Source organism: Pongo abelii, chromosome 6, assembly GCF_028885655.2.
Source record: "Pongo abelii isolate AG06213 chromosome 6, NHGRI_mPonAbe1-v2.0_pri, whole genome shotgun sequence".
Classification (NCBI taxonomy): Eukaryota; Metazoa; Chordata; class Mammalia; order Primates; family Hominidae; genus Pongo; species Pongo abelii.
This window is the reverse complement of record NC_071991.2, coordinates 152,243,436-152,260,239: the sequence shown is the minus strand read 5'-3', so window position 1 is coordinate 152,260,239 and position 16,804 is coordinate 152,243,436. Positions and strand designations below refer to the sequence as shown.

Genomic DNA, 16,804 nt, shown 5'->3' with positions numbered 1-16,804 from the left:
GATGTGAGCCATTACACAAAAAACAAAACAAAACAACAACAAAAAAATGAAACAAAAGAACAAAAGTAAAACCCACAGTCTAAAAAAAAACCAAAGTGGTCTGTCATTGAAATTGACTCATTGATTATCTGTGCTCAGGTCTATCACTGTTCTAGCACGAGTAAGGCACTGTGTTCCCCACACATCAGAGAAGTGAAATAAAACCTCATGGGCTGTGCAAATACCCACATCCAAGGGCAGAAGTACGTTAGTATCCAGTATTGATAATTAACCTCTAATAATCAATCAGGGCTAACAAAATTCTGCAAAGGAGGAGCCCTGTGAAGTCTACTTTGCAGAAAAGTCCAGAAGAATCATTCACAAATAACTGACTTGGACACGCTAAAATTTCTCCAAAAGTTCTTAGAAACCTCTTGTTTTAAGTGAGCAAATTATCTTCTGTTCTGGGCCCTCTCTGTCTCCATGTTTAACAACCCAGACAATAACCTCTGAGGCCCTCACAGGGCATTAGAATGAGGGCCAACCCCAATTTCAAACCGGAGAGTGAGTGAGGGGCACATGCCCACGAGGCCTCACTGTTCCTTATGACACTGAGGAGACGATCACCTTGGTGTGCTGGTGGGACAAGAAGTGAGGTGCTTTCATCCTCTGAAATGTCCTTGGAAAGCCAAGAAGTTCAGGTCCCTTCGCCTTGTCCAGTTCAGCCTGATCCTGACAGGTTTTAATCAGGAGCACTCTCTGTCTTCCTTTTAAGATCTTTCACAGCATAACAAACATTTTAAGACAAATGTCTGACTCGAAAATCCAGATTTTCTTCCTTGGTATTGCTCACAAGCTGAACTGAATCTGAACTGCTGAATTAATTTGCCATCAGACAAGTTGTTAAATCTCAAAAATTTTAGGTTATAACATCACGGTTTTCCAATTTCCGTGAATGTTGGACCTTATGTCTATAAATCTGACATTTAATTTTACTTTCCCTTCTGGATGGCATTCATTTAACAAGTATTTGTTGAGAACCTATACTCTGCGCAACGGTGAGCAATGGGCCATGGAAGATAAAAGTCTAATGAAAAACATTCTTTGTCCTTGAACAGCTTACATTTGGTCTGGGAAATAAAGTTATTCAAAAGCAAGATAGTTGAATAATAAAACAAAGCGGCATAAGATTAACTGCTACAGTAAGTGGGACTGACAGTATTTCAGCAGTTTAAAGGAAGAAAAGGTCGTGGTTATTCTACAAAGACCAGGAGATGGAACCATTACTTTGGTATTTTCCAATGGTGAAACATTTAGGAATTATTATGAAGAGGTGTTCCCTCCACCCAAACGGGAGAATTCCACAAAGTAATCTACAGAACCCGATTAGCTGCACGAAGGAGAATTCTTGGCAGCACCGAGTACAGCCCTCCCCTGCCCTACCCGAGGCGACAGGAAAAGCCTCCAAATGTTCAGAAGCTGCTCCCTCCACAGGACGAGAAACAGCGTCTGCCATGGCTGCAAGTGTGGTGCGGCTCCACGCCCCATCGTCCGAAGGTCTCAAAAGGCTACGTTAATTTATAACTGCCTTGTTATATTCTCTCAAGAATCTATCACTAAGTGCACTCTTCCTTAATGTACAACTCTGGTCCTGCTTTAAATTCTATTTGATAAATGATCTTAAAATTCTCTAACTTAATATTGCCGAGGCTGATGTGGGGGCACCCTTCTAAATTTGATTATTCCTAAGAAATGATACACTGTTTCAGTCACAACTGAATTAACGAAGCTATGAGGAAGAAAATAGGGTTTATCTTCACTGGCCAATGTGGGCAAGCAGGTCAGGCCCTGTTTTAACCCTGCATCCACCTTTTCCTTAATTTTGTTTTGGCTTAATAGTGAGTCTCAAGGCTCACTTACCATTTTTTTGAAATGTATTCTCTTATTGTGAAATATACAACACATTATTATTGACTATAGTTCTCTTGTATCCCGTAAGTGTATACAATGATGACTTGTCAATTAAAAATAGTTTTATTTTAGATATTAAACACTCATAATCTGTGACCTTGAATTTTGTTATTCTGGTTTCTATCCTTCAAAGAGAGAGTGAGTCCCAGAAAATCTCTCTGAAGGGTTTTCAACAGAGCTTTCAAACCAGTGGAATTAAAGGCACTGTGATCCCCGGAGGGTGACGGGCGGCTTATTCTTGTTTGGATTCTCTGCAAAAAGTGCCTCTTCTTTACCCTCAACAGTACTTGAGCACATGTTTATTGAGTAGAGTTCCTAAATCCCATTTTTAACAATACATTTTCTTCTCTTTTTAATTTTTAAAATGTATATATATAATGTTGCTTTAACCAAGAAAGTTTTAGAAGGGGGAAAAAAGCCCACAGTCTGGCCAGTCCAAATAATTATTTTGACTAATATATAACTTTCTAATCCTTTCCATATGCCAACATACCAAATGGCTTATTTTTAGTCCTGCTATTGTTTGATAAATGATACATGCTCCACACTCCCATGCAGTCTTCCTAATCATAATCTTAAATGGTTATATAATACCTCTTCCTATGGATATTCCATGATTTAGCAAATCGCTCGCCTCTCAACACTTAGGACATTTCCAGCTTTTAGAAATTCTTGTTATGGATAACAGTGTTATGAATGTGTTTGTTGATATAGCTTTGGGCTTCTTTTTAAAGAGATTTCTGTGATCTTGTATAGGAATGTCTTTATGACTCTTTATGCATATTTTCATATTGTTTTATAAATAAATTTTCTCTTATGCCTCCTCCATTTATACAGAGTTAAAACAAATCTCCACCTCCTCCTGATGTCCTACTTACATTTTTCTTCTCTCACTTCCCCCATAATCCTATGATTACGAATTTCCTTTCATGCTCTGAAATCCCTGTATCCCAGGAGAAGAGCCTCTTGGTGGCAGGAAAGGGCCGCATAATTATTTCCTAATTCTCCTCACTCTTTAACCATGACCATCAGGTATCTCTGTCATACGACCCCATCCGTTCATATTGATTACCAAAAACTCAGCTTATTTACTTCAGTGCAAGTGAATATTAAAGTGATTTAGCCCCACAGAGCCACGAAGTGATCACATATTGCATTACATTTGAAGGGTCCCTTTGGTAGAGCTAACAAATCACTCACCAAACTGTCTCCATCCATTATCTGAGGATACAGAAGGTGATTTCCGACCGTGCGATATTAATTTCTTGGCTACTGTCATGGACCTCAGTGCCCGTGATGAATGTTTTTACAATGAATACCAAATTAACCCAAACTGATTAGAGGCTTTTATAAGTTATTAATGGGATGTCACTTTAGTCTAGTCTTCTCCACATATAGGACATTTCATTAAAGACTCCTCTTGCTGGAAAGATCAATCTTCCTCCCCTCGTTGGATTTGTCCACTTCAGTAAAGTGCTCCCTGCCCCCTTTGCTACAGCCACGGGACTGGGTGGGCAGCGCTAACCCTGAGCCAGGCCATAGCTCGTAGCTCGTAGGAGGAGGCCACGGGCCCATTTCTGCTCAGCTCCCTGGTGGTCGCCCAGGTGGTGATGGGGAACTGCGGACCGGATGCAGCCTACCTGGACTGGATACAGAAAGCAGGACAGCCAGTTTCTTATAACAAACATACTCTCTCCATTCAAGGGATAATTTCTGGCGTGGCATTAGTGTAGGGGAATTGCTGTCACCTGACAATGGCCTTTTCTAAAGCCACAGACTCTTGAATACTTACAAGGGGCTAAAGACTTCAGGAGGTAGAAATTGATGTTGTTTTCTGAACATTCCCCCTCCCTCCCTAAGAGTGGGAGAAGAGCAAGGTGTGAGTCCACACTGGTACACCTTGGATGGTGATGGACAAGGGGGCTGGCCCGTCATGGAGCCCTCTGGACACCAACCCTAGCTTCTGTCTCTATCCTGCGTTTCTCTGCTTTATCAAGGGCAGCCCAACTCTCCTTCTGACACACACCAGACTTCAGTCTGATGAAATTCTTGTTTTCCTTCTCATTCTCCACAGCTCGATTAACCCAAATAGTAAAAGCAGCAACAATTAAAGACATTTATTGAGAACGTTATTTACACAAGGCTCCACAGCCTATACTTCGAGTAGATTATTTTAATCTCCACCATGAGCCCTACAAGGTAGGCATTGTTACTTCAGTTAACAGACTAAGAGATGGAAGCTCAGGAATTAAGTCTCTTAGTCAAGGTCACGCAACTGGTAAGTGCTGCAACCACGATCTGAATCTGGCCCTTTTGACCCCAAAGCTCTTGTTACTAATGACCCTTTAAGAGCAAAACAAACAAAATAAAATATTCTTTTCCTTCTCAGGCTTAAAACGAGTTTGCCCGGAATTGGTTCCCTCTGGTGGGTTCTTGGTCTCGCTGACTTCAAGAATGAAGCCGCGGACCCTCGCGCTGAGTGTTAGGGTTCTTAAAGATGCTGTGTCCGGAATTTCTTCCTTCAGATGTTCAGATGTGTCTGGAGTTTCTTCCTTCTGGTGGGTTCGTGGTCTCACTGACTTCAGAAGTGAAGCCGCAGACCTTCGCAGTGAGTGTTACAGCTAATAAACGTAGTGCGGACCCAGAGAGTGAGCAGCAGCAAGATTTACTGTGAAGAAGGAAAGAACACAGCTTCCACGTGGAAGGAGACCCGAGCGGGTTACAGCTGCTGGCTTGGTTGGGGGGGGGGCGGGGGCGGGGGGGCGGGGGCCAGCTTTTATTTCCTTATTTGGCCTGCCCCAGTCCTGCTGATTGGTCCATTTTACAGAGTGCTGATTGGTCCGTTTTTACAGAGTGCTGATTGGTGTGTTTACAAACCTTTAGCTAGACACAGAGCACTGATTGGTGCGTTTTTACAGAGTGCTGATCAGTGCATTTACAAACTTTTAGCTAGACACAGGGCACTGTTTGGTGTGTTTTTACAGAGTGCTGATTCCGTGCATTTACAAATTTAGCTAGACACACAGCGCTGATTGATGCCTTTACAATCCTTTAGGTAGACAGAAAAGCTCTCCAAGTCTCCACCCGACCCAGAAGCCCAGCCAGCTTCAGCTCTTACCTAGGACCTTCTGATTCTGAGGCTGAGGAGGTGGCCTGGGACCCTACAACGGAGTTTCTCAGTGGGGGCTTCCACATCCCAGGCCTGGCTGGGTTCCCACTCCCAGCTGGCTCCTGGCTGCACCCAGCCTGCCCTCACGCTGGCTCTGTGCTGCTGCAGCAGTGCCACCCACGTGGCCTCCTTGTCACACTGAAATCTGATGGTTCTCCCCACGCGCTCCTCCCCGTGCAGACGCCCATACGTGAGTGATGGATGAGGCAAAGGCCCTCCATCCCTCCGATCTGCTATCAAACTGCCCTTTCGTCCCTCTAACAAAGCGTTTTGGAGTTTCAAGCGCAAGCTCTTCTTCCATATCTGAGGTTGAATTATTGACATTTTGAAGGCATGCATTTTTTACAATTTTAATGGGCTATTTTAAAAAATTATTTTTATTCAAGGCAGAAACCCCAATGCCATAAGGTGAGTCAGCGCGAGTGCAAAAAACTCTCAACTCCAATTTTCTTGAATCTTTCACTGATTCATAGAAAAAAGTGTCAAGACACGGTTCTGGGAGGAAGCAGTGCCTGCTGGATCACTGGCAGACCTCATGGGTAGGTAAAGGAAGGCCCACGCTCTCTCGCTGTTGGCGTATTAAGAAGAAAAACAGCTACCCTTGGAATAGTTTGCTTGGAATGGGCTCCGTCCACTTGAAGTGGGAAATTAAGAAAACAACAGAATAATAGTATAAGTAGTAATAGTAAAAATTATAATAATAGTAAGAAAAATAACAATAGCTCATAGAATGAAATTCTGTATTAACCAAGGCTGAGGAGAATTTAAGCAGCCCCCTGAAGTTAAAGTTAGAAGAGAATATTAACTGTCTGTCCCAAGAAACAATAACCATATCTATCCTCCACATATTTTGTAGGCTCTGTAAACTCCTGTTTCTTTCTTCTCTGCACAACTGCAAGGTCACAAGACAGATAAGCACAAGCTGCAAACCAAGTTCTCACAGAGATGTAAGCCATGTTGCAAAAGTGTCATAGCAGCCTTTTGTTCTCGCTTCTGTAAGCCTGCTTCACGTAGTTCCTGCCTCAAAATGCTTAAAAGGGACTCGTTTTCTTTGTTCTGCGCTCAGCCTTTAGGACACATGTCCACTGGGCCGGTGTACACCTTAAAATAAACACCCTTCTGCACTCCATCGATCTCTCTGGTTCCTTAAATCCCGCTTCACACTGAGGTGTGGCTTAGACAGCCACAACTGCCACAGGCTTGAGAGGGTGTAGCAATCACTAAGGTGGGGCCGGTGCAGGGTGTGGGTACAGTGTCTGTGTGAGTCAGTCAGGGAACGCCTGTGTAGGAGGTCACATGGGGAAGGGCAGCTGGACCTCCAGACAGCACGCCCCAAGGCCGTGGCCCGGAACACCTGTGTAGGAGGTAAGGACAGCTGGACTTCCAGACAGCACACCCCATGGCCGCGGCCCAGAACACCTGTGTAGGAGGTCACCTGGGGAAGGACAGCTGGACTTCCAGACAGCACACCCCATGGCCGCGGCCCGGAACACCTGTGTAGGAGGTCACATGGGGAAGGACAGCTGGACCTCCAGACAGCACGCCCCAAGGCCGTGGCCCGGAACACCTGTGTAGGAGGTAAGGACAGCTGGACTTCCAGACAGCACAACCCATGACCGCGGCCTGGAACGCCTGTGTAGGAGGTCACATGGGGACGGGCAGCTGGACCTCCAGACAGCATGCCCCACGGCCATGTCCCTGCCCCTGGGAAGAAGTTTTTCTCAGAGCTGGATTGGCCTGATGGGCCCTGCATCAAGCAAGTAGAGAATGACCCCTTAGGCAGTGAGGCCTGTCTGGATGGCTTTGTTCTCAGGGGCATCATTTTGTTAAGACTTGAAGATCTAAAGATCTTGGTGAAAAATGAGAAGAATATCAAACACATAGTGTGACAGCCCCTGCTGTGTACAGGACAGGAAAGCTTGGGCAGTGTGAACAGACGGGGACAGTTATGAGAGTGACCGTGCCAGAGCAGGGCAACGGGCAGCGTTCGCGGTTGGGGAGAGCAAGTAAATGTGCCAATAGGTGGATTTGCCATCAGAAGCAGAAGCCAGTGAGGAAAGGGACCATGTCCTTCTTCTGCATCCGGGATCTAGCAGTATCCAGAACACAGGAATTATTCAATAAGAGTTGATCGAATCCATAAACAAACGAGTGCAAAAGAGAATGACGGGAATGCACACGCACGGTAGGACCTGCCTGCAGGGTCCCGTGCACTAAGCTGGCTTGTGACCATGGCAATTGCTGGCCACATGTGCCATTCCAGAGAGCCCTAGGGCTGGGAGCATCTTTGGGAGTCCAGTCTACTTGCTCCTAAGACTTCACCAAGGAAGCTGCCATCCTAACCATTAAAACACAGCACAATTTTTTTTCTTTATTATACTTTAAGTTCTAAGATACATGTTCACAACGTGTAGGTTTGTTACACAGGTATACATGTGCCATGTTGGCTTGCTGCACCCATCAACCTGTCATTTACATTAGGTATTTCTCCTAATGTTATCCCTCCCCCAGCCCCCCGCCCCCGGACAGGCCCCGGTGTGGATGTTCCCTGCCCTGTGTCCACGTGTTCTCATTGTTCAATTCCCACCTATGAGTGAGAACATGCAGTAAAACACAGCACAATTTAAATGCGGATTTATTGACGCTCTCCGATACACTATTCTGTGACCTTCTGTGGAAAACTATTCTAGGATCTAAAATGCCATAGAATCAAGGCAATTCTTCTTAAAGTCTGACTCAAATCTCCCATTTTGATAAACATGTTATTCTCCTGACTGACACAGGACAGTTGCTCACTGATATTCACCACCCCTCAGCCTCTCTTGGTCTGGAGATGATGAGGAAGTTGGCCTCTCCTTCTAAGCCATGAAGCATGGCTGTGAGAATTCCTTAGTTTCCCTCCATGGTGTTTGTAATTGCACCTGCTCCTTTGGGGAACGCTGTCTCTTGGGGACAGCTCTCTCCCCAGTTCCAGCAGGTTTCCTGGCTAACTACTCCACTGCTCTGCATCTGTCACATTTTGACGCTGTCTCTGCGTTGAAGACTTCCCAATGGACTCATTAAATTTCCCGTTCAAAGCTCTTCATTTATCACTATCATGGTAGCAAGCCAACCAAAGAGAGACCCATTCACTTTGTCTCTCATCTTCCGAGTGTACCAGCAAAGATTCCAGCTTTGAATTCTTAATGTTGCCTAATGCTGCACAGTCTTCCTTGGGAAAATTTCCATGGCACTTGTTTCCAAAGGAAAACGTGATGATGCACCAAATTCACATGAGCTCCCTCCCCTTGCAGACCAACCTGCAAATGCACCCTGAGGCAGCTTCAACTCCAAGTGCGTGTGCCAAGAACAAGGAAGGCCACCGCAGCTGCCTCAAAGTCTGTGTGCTTCCAGGAAATGTCTCTAATAGAAATACCATATCAGGAAATATGTGGACATTCCTAAACCAGAAAACGTAATCACATTCTAGGTCAGCAGAAACAAAACCTCCCATAAACAGACAAACACATGGTGAGGGGCAGGACTTCTTCATGAAAAGATCAAAGAAAAGAAACATGGATGGCCAGGTACAGTGGCTCATGCCTATAATCCCAGCACTTTGGGAGGCCAAGGTGGGTGGATCACTTGAGGTCAGGAGTTGAAGACCAGCTTGGCCAAAACGGTGAAACCCCATCTCTGCTAAAAATACAAAAATTAGCCAGGTATGGTGGCACACATCTGTAGTCCCAGCTACTTGGGAGGCTGAGGCAGGAAAATTGCTTGAACCCAGGAGGTGGAGGTTGGAGTGAGCAGAGATCGCAACACTGCACTCCAGCCTGGGTGACAGAGGGAGATTCCTGGGTGACAGAGTTAAAAAAAAAAAAAAAAAAAGAAAGAAAGAAACATGGAGGAAATCTCAGTTAAGGCAGATTCATCTGAAGAGGACACAATGAGGAAAGAGGTGGTACAGAGAAATATATTGAAACAGCATATGTTTTGAACATTTATGTTTCCCGACTGACCTCTCCAGTTTGGAGGAAGAGGAAGCAAAGGAGAGACACTGTGTTAACATTTTACTTAGGATTGCTCATTTAATCCTATTTAATCTGGCCAAGTCTATTTCCCAGATCACATCCTGGGCCCTCAGCAAACATTTGGAAGCAATCTTGTTATTCGTCATAAACTCCAGCCCCAGACCAGCATCATCACAGAAGTGGCTTCTGGCAGCCTGGGGGCCTCCTCCCACCCACTCCACTAACAACACATAGGCCACTCCCCCTGCAGTCATTACTACCGGAGAAATGTTCTATGGGTCTCACAACACTTACTCTAAAAGGTAAGAGCTAATTGGCAACCACATCGAGGCACTGGGAAAAGATGCCCTCACCCACCCCTGGTTCCCTGGGTCAACACCTGTGATACAGGGGCTCCAGACCCAAAGGCAGCGCTGAAATCAGTCAGCACAGGAAGCTACGTGTTCCCAAAGCTCTTTGCAAACTTCAACTGCAGCTGTGTTCTCTGCTCCCAAAGGAGAATTACTCACTTCAATCTGACTCATTATAATTAGAGTAGGTTGACTTTAGGGAGCAATATTTACTTTTTAAAATAAAATGGCAATGAGGGGTGTGTTGCTTGGCATCACTTAATAGGTTAGGGCTTGCAAGGCCTGCTCTTGAGTTGTGAATTTTCTGTGCAGACGGAGCAGGTGTGGGGAGTACCTGTCATGAGGTGGTGGCTCTGGGGTCAGGCTTTCCCCATGAGAACAACCAAGAGAGCATATGATCCCCTAAAACAGAGGTCAGCAAACTATAACCCATAGGCCAAGCCACCTGTGTTGGGAAGTATAACTTTATTGGAACACAGCCATGCCCATCTTGTCTATACTGTCTGCAGCTGCTTCCATGCTGCAGTAAGGGAGATGAGTCATTGTGCTAGAAACCATCTGTCTGCAAAGACTGAAACATGTGCTATCTGACCTTCTGCAGAAGAAGGCGGCCCCTGCTCCAGCACATAGAGCACTCACTCAACAATGAGCTATATTGCCTCTTAAGCTTAGTACATGCATGTATCATAATGCTCTTCAAGGTCAAATGGATTTAAAAACTCAAAAGTTCCATAAGCATATAGCACCTTTGGTACTAAACTCAAGTATTAACAGTTATTACTTACCTGAACATTCATTTCTTTGAAGCAGAAAGGAAGTCAAATTTCCGTCACCTCTAGTACTGTCCTAGAACATATTCATAGATGCTGGCTATTTGCCACCATCCAATTCTTCATGCTGAAGTGGTTTGAAACCACAAAAATATATTAACTAATGAATTAATCAATCTGTTTGTGCTTTCATCTTTTACCTCAACAAACGTGTACTGGGCACCAGGCACTGTGCTAGGTGTGTTAGAATACGAAGATGAAACAGGCTCACTGTGTGGACTCAGGGTACCTGTATTAGTTCGTTCTCATGCTGCTATGAAGAAATATTTGAGACTGGGTAATTTATACAAGAAAGAGGTTAATTGGTTTACGATTCTGTATTGCTAGGGAGGCCTCAGGAGACTTACAATCATGGCAGAAGGCACCTCTTCACAGGACAGCAGGAGACAGAATGAGTGTCGAGCGAAGGGGGAAACCATCAGATCTCGTGAGAACTCACTATCACTAGAACAGCGTGGGGGAAACTGCCCCCATGATTCAATTATCTCCATCTGGTCCCACCCTTGACACATGGAGATTATTATAATTCAAGGTGAGATTTAGGTGGGGACACAGAGCCAAACCATATCACCACCTAACCAAGGAGAGAGACATCTCTACAGGAAACAAGAGATTGCGTGTGCTGGGAGATTGCACGGTGAGACCTAAAGGCCCAGGATGGCTACCTGCCATTATGTGTGTGTGTGTGTGTGTGTGTTGGGGGAGGTGTCAGGAAGCCTCCTCTGAGAAGTTGTCATTTACTTTGTTTTGTTGCTACTTACTCTGTAAGAGGTTAAACAAGGTAACTTCCATAATCACTTATCCCCTCCTCATCTCCAAGGGAGCATGACATGAGTGAAGGTCAGTTGTTCAAGAGGACAATTCTAGACTCAATTCTAAAGTGTGTGCATGCACACACACACACACACACACGCATGCACAGCAACTCCTTTTACAGTTGTGGGTTAAATTTCCTTTATGTTACAAGCTGTTCCCAGAGGCAGGACGACAAGTACCAACTCTACTACGGGACCCAGTTTATTTGCCTGTGCAGACAATGAGGCAGGAGTCCACACACTGAGTTACAGCCACTGGGTGATAAGGAGTGAGGCCGCAGGTATGGTGGAAAGAGATCTTGACGTGTGGTCACATTATGATGGTCTTCTCCTGACTACTATAAAAAGGCTGGACAATCAATGATCACTCAGTAAGGTTACACATTCCCATCCTTCTGCCTGCAGTGGGGTGATGAGGCCAGGTGCAGAGCTGTGGGTACTGGCTTGTAATGGATCTGCAGCAGGCAGGGAGAGCTCTCTGTGGAGGTGTAATGGCCACTTTCACAGATGATTTGATGGATATTGAAAATCTCTTCAATCACAGACTTTCAGAGGGTTTTAAAGTCAACTATTAGAGATTCAGTTGCGCATCAGTCCTGAAAACTTAGGTCTTCTACAATCTCTTATCAAATTGCATTTTTTCCCTGTGTAAGAGTTAATGCCTTTGAGAAAAAACAAATTTTATCTCTTTGTTGTGACTGAACTGATGGGTTGGTGTTCCTCGGTCAAGGTCAGCTCTCAGCTGCCTCACTTCCTCCTGTCACCGTGTGATTTTGATCAGTTACATATGCTTTTCAAAACCTCTGTTATCCGTTTTAGCATTAGAGACATGTTAATAATAGCTAAAATATTAATAGTTTCACAGCCTCTATCTTCTTGTTTTTTCAAACCAATTCAAGGCAGTGGAATTAATACATAACCAAGAAAATGCGATTGTACTATGGGGAGAAATAAGACTATTTTCATTTGTAAGATAGATGACAGCCTATCCAATACAATTCTATGGGAGCTTTAAGATACGATCATTTTTTGTGCTATTTTAGGAAAAAGGAGCTTTACAAATGCAGGCTTAGGTAATCAGCTTAAAGAGGCAGAAGAAAATGGTGACTTGAAAACAGCAACCGTGTCATCTGACCTTCAAACCTGAGGGACTTTCTGCACGTGGCAATACAATGTCTTAAAAAACGTTACCCAGAATGGACAAATATAACCAAGTTTTAGTCAAACGCAAGGCTAGAGTTGGAACAAACCTGAAGGATCGTGTTATCCAAATTCTTCACTACGTGGCTGGGCTGATGCCTACAGCCTGACAGCTGGAGGTGCTGTCCAAGGCCAGCTCGACAGTGAGAACCAGGGTGGGAGCCCTCATCTTAGAAACAGTGTTCAGGGCCTTTTTCTCTGCACTGTCCTTCCCACTCACAGAAACCCAGCAGTTTTGCCAATTTGAGAAGGAATCCATGAAGATAGCTGATAGAAACCGAGAGGGCTGCAATGGCCACGGGGGATTTTGCATGTTGACAGGACTGGCTTGGCTCCATCAGGGCCAGCAAATCTACTTGCTTAAAAAACCCTCCTCAGAGGCTGGGCATAGTAGCTCACACCTGTAATGCCAGCACTTTGGGAGGCTGAGGCGGGTGGATTGCCTGAGGTCAGGAGTTTGAGACCAGCCTGGCCAACATAGTGAAACCCTGCCTCTACTAAAAATACAAAAATTAGTTGGGTGTGGTGGAGTATGCCTGTGATCCCAGCTACTCGGGAGGCTGAGGCAGGAGAATAGCTTGAACACAGGAGGTGGAGGTTGCAGTGAGCTGAGATCGTGCCATTGCACCCCAGCCTGGGCAACAAGAGCAAAACTCTGTCTCAAAAGAAACAAACAAACAAAAAACAAAAAAAAACCCTCCACAGAAAGAAGTATGAGTTCCCAGAGCATCTTTAGATGACAAAATCATTCGGATCATTCTCATTTTCAGTCCTTTTAATGAAGTTGATCTCTATGAGCTCATGATTCATCTGGAGTCCATAGACACAGCTACAGTTAGGCACCACTTTAACCATGTCAGATGTAGGAACCAAGCACATGCTGTTCCAATTTTAGGAGAATTTGCTATCTAAAAAGAAATGACCCTTTTACATATTCAGACACCCTGGTGTACTTGTCCAGATTTTAATTTACACACACACACACACACACAACACCATGTACAGGCTGAGTACAGTGAGATCCATTCAGCTTAGAAAACAGAAACTTCCTCAAAACCCAAGTATAGTTACTGAACTTGATTGGCTTACCAGCTGTTGGCCTTTAGGGCCCCATCCTGCATACTGAAGTTTTGCATTGTTGACTTCTGGTGGGTCCAGACTTTGAGGATCCCTGAAAATTGAACAAACAAACAAAAACAAAGCAAAATGTTGGGAACCAAGAATTTAAGCTGCTGCAATTTTATCCCCTACCTATAACTTAACTCCTTTCTCCTTCCATGATATCCATTTCAAGAGCTTGTCTCTTGTGTTACTAAGTAATATGTCTCATTTAATCTCTGTTAGGTTTCTTCAGATGTATATAATTTATATGAAGCTGAAATAGGTCCATCATTGCTTAACCCAAATAGTAAATACTCATCAAGAGAGAACATGCAGTGAGGTCTTTGGATCAACTTCTTAAATCTCCAGAACAGTCAAAGTTAAAAATTAAAATGCAGGGCCATGCAGTGATCTACCTCCACAATTTGTATCTCCATCTTTGGTTCTCCTGAAAGATAATTTTTTCTAGGTATAATGCAGGTCATTATGACCTTACAAACCTGGTGGCATCAGGTTTTGTGTTGGTTTGTGTTGATAGATACAAGTCGAAAGAGAGAGGGAGGAAGGGGATAAATTGAAAGATGTATTTCCTTTCAAACCTCACTTATATTTTTTATCCTTAATTTACTGATTAGATACCAATACCACCACCACAAAAACCTCTCTAAGTACTTACAGGTTATAGTGAATAAAGGTCATGGTGGGAAAAATGAAAAGAGTGAACACTTTTATAAGAATTAAATATTTCAGTATATTTTGTAGTTACTGCTGTCTCCAACATGTAGAAAAGATTCATTTTCATGTTTCTTTTGGATGATACCCCTCCACGTGAAGAATGATATCTGTGTTCTGCTGAGTCTGCTGGGCTCTGTCAGGTAAGCGCCCTTATCACTTAGCTATAATTTCTTATGTGGGGCTGGGCGCGGTGGCTCACGCCTGTAATCCCAGCACTTTGGGAGGCTGAGGCGGTCGATCATGAGGTCAGGAGATCGAGACCATCCTGGCTAACATGGTGAAACCCCATCTGTACTAAAAATACAAAAAAATTAGCCGGGCATGGTGGTGGGTGCCTATAGTCCCAGCTACTCGGGAGGCTGAGGCAGGAGAATGGTGTGAACCCGGGAGGCAGAGCTTGCAGTGAGCGGAGATCATGCCACTGCACTGTAGCCTGGGTGACAGAGCGGAACTCTGTCTTGGAAAAAAAAAATATGTATATATATACACATAACTGGGAATGCACCCGCTCATCTGTAGAGAGAAATGGTTGAATGGCCTTTGGAAAGGGAGGATGCTGCACTTCAGGGGTGGCATGAAGAAAGGAGATGAGGCAGGAAGGGAAGGAAGGTGAAGGGGCTAAGGACATGGTGGACTGGAATCAATAGAAAATACAAAAGCAACGGCTGAATAAAACTACCAGGAAAAACAAGGACTACATTTAGAGTAAAGAGAGATGAGGGAGGCTAGAGAGTCCAGCATGCCCCAGGTAGTTCTAGATGAAGTGTCTGGGTTTGGAGAAGCCAGGAAGCCTGAGGGTAGAGCGACGATGCCAATTCGGAGAAGACATTGCTGCTTAGAAACCAGCTGGAAAGGCAGCTGCCCAGTGATCAGAAGACGCAAGTGAGTCCTAATATTGCAGGTTCTGTTAATAGGTGAGTTTTTAACATTTGCATGGTTTTGTTATGTTTGGTTTTGTTTTGAGAAGGAGTCTTGCTCTATCGCTCAGGCTAGAGTGCAGTGGCAGACCTCGGCTCACTGCAACCTCTGCCTCCTAGGTTCAAGTGATTCTCCCGCCTCAGCCTCCTGAGTAGCTGGGATTATAGGCACCTGCCACGACACTCGGCTAATTTTTGTATTTTTAGTAGAGACGGGGTTTCACCATGTTAGCCAGGCTGGAACTCCTGACCTTAGGGAATCCGTCTGCCTCGGCCTCCCAAAGTGCTGGAATTACGGGCGTGAGCCACTGTGCCCAGCCAACTTTTGTATGTTATGATGTTTCAAAGTATTCTCATAAGCATAGGTTAATTCCTCTTGAACCCTGGTGTAGAGAAAACCTTTGATGACTCAAAATTCAGGAGCCAAAAATTAAGATTAATAAATTGGACTACATAAAAACATAAAACTTTTGCATGACAGATGCGTCATAAACAAAAGACATCTTACAAACCAGGAGAAAAGTATTTACAACACATGGCTAATATCCCTAACATACAAAAAAACTTTGAAAAATGTGGTTATAAAAAAAAAAACAAAAAAGATAAAAATATGAGAAAAAGACATGAACAGACAATTCACAAAAAGACATAAAAATGGCCCTCAAACATATGAAAAGGTACTCAAATACATATGAAATTAAGGAAGTAGGAATTAAAACTAACTGAGATATCATTTCTCACCTATGAGACTTGAAAAAAGAAGAAAAAAGTATGACACATGGTGCTGGGGAGGCTGTAGGGAAACAGGCACTCTCAGACTTGCTTGTCGGGAAGCAAACTGGTGCGATCATTTCAGAGAGACATTTGACAATACCTAATAAAGTACATACTTAACTTTCAGCCCAACACTTCCACTTCTAGACTCCTAGAGAATTCACCTCAAACAATACACAAATACATGTGCACAAGTTTGTATTTATTGCAGTTTTATCTGTAGTTGCAAATATTGGAAACAATATGTGGTTGAATAAATGATGGTACATCCTTGTTTTTTAAGGCTGAATAGTACTGAGCAGTGAGTAGAGTAGTAGTGGTTACCAGAGGCTGGGAGTGGGAGGGATTGGGGGGGTGCTGATAAAAAGATACAAAGTTTCAGTTAGACAGGAGGAATAAGTTTTTGAGATCTGTTGCAGAGTATGGTGATTATAGTTAATAAAAATGTAATGCATGTTTCAAAATAGATAAAAGAATAGATGTTAACTGTTGTACCACAATGAAAAAAGATAAGTACATGAGGTGATAGAGATGTTAATTAGCTTGATTTAATAATTTCATAATGTATACATATAACAAAATATCATATTGTACCCTGTAAATATATACAATTATCATTTGTCAATTTATAAAAACCCCCAAAACTATACCCCCCCAATACAATGAAGTATGGTGCAGGTGTAAAAGAGAATGAAGAACTCTATAAACAGATATGGAGTGATTTCCATGTCAGAGTTAACAAAGCCCAAGAGTATGTGTTATAGTATGTATGTGTGTGTATATATATACAAACACACACACACACACACGTATGTATATAGTATGATACAGTTATATATCATAGAAGAAAGGGATATGAGAATATATATGAATTGAGTCTTTTGTGAAAAAAGAAATGTAGGAAGCAGAAAACAGGAACCAGATTGATCACCTATAGGGTGTAGGTGGAA

The 16,804-nt window shown here is 43.7% G+C and overlaps 1 protein-coding gene across 2 annotated transcripts in view; it reads right to left on the bottom strand.

Moving 5' to 3' along the window:
• The window catches only part of DPP6 (dipeptidyl peptidase like 6), an 863,103-nt gene that overhangs the window by 221,925 nt on the left and 624,374 nt on the right, over window positions 1–16,804 (bottom strand). For both annotated transcript variants that reach the window (XM_024249875.3, XM_024249876.3), the window contains exon 7: window positions 13,417–13,498. In XM_024249875.3, the coding sequence (XP_024105643.2) occupies window positions 13,417–13,498 (82 nt within the window). The remainder of the gene's footprint in view (window positions 1–13,416; window positions 13,499–16,804) is intronic.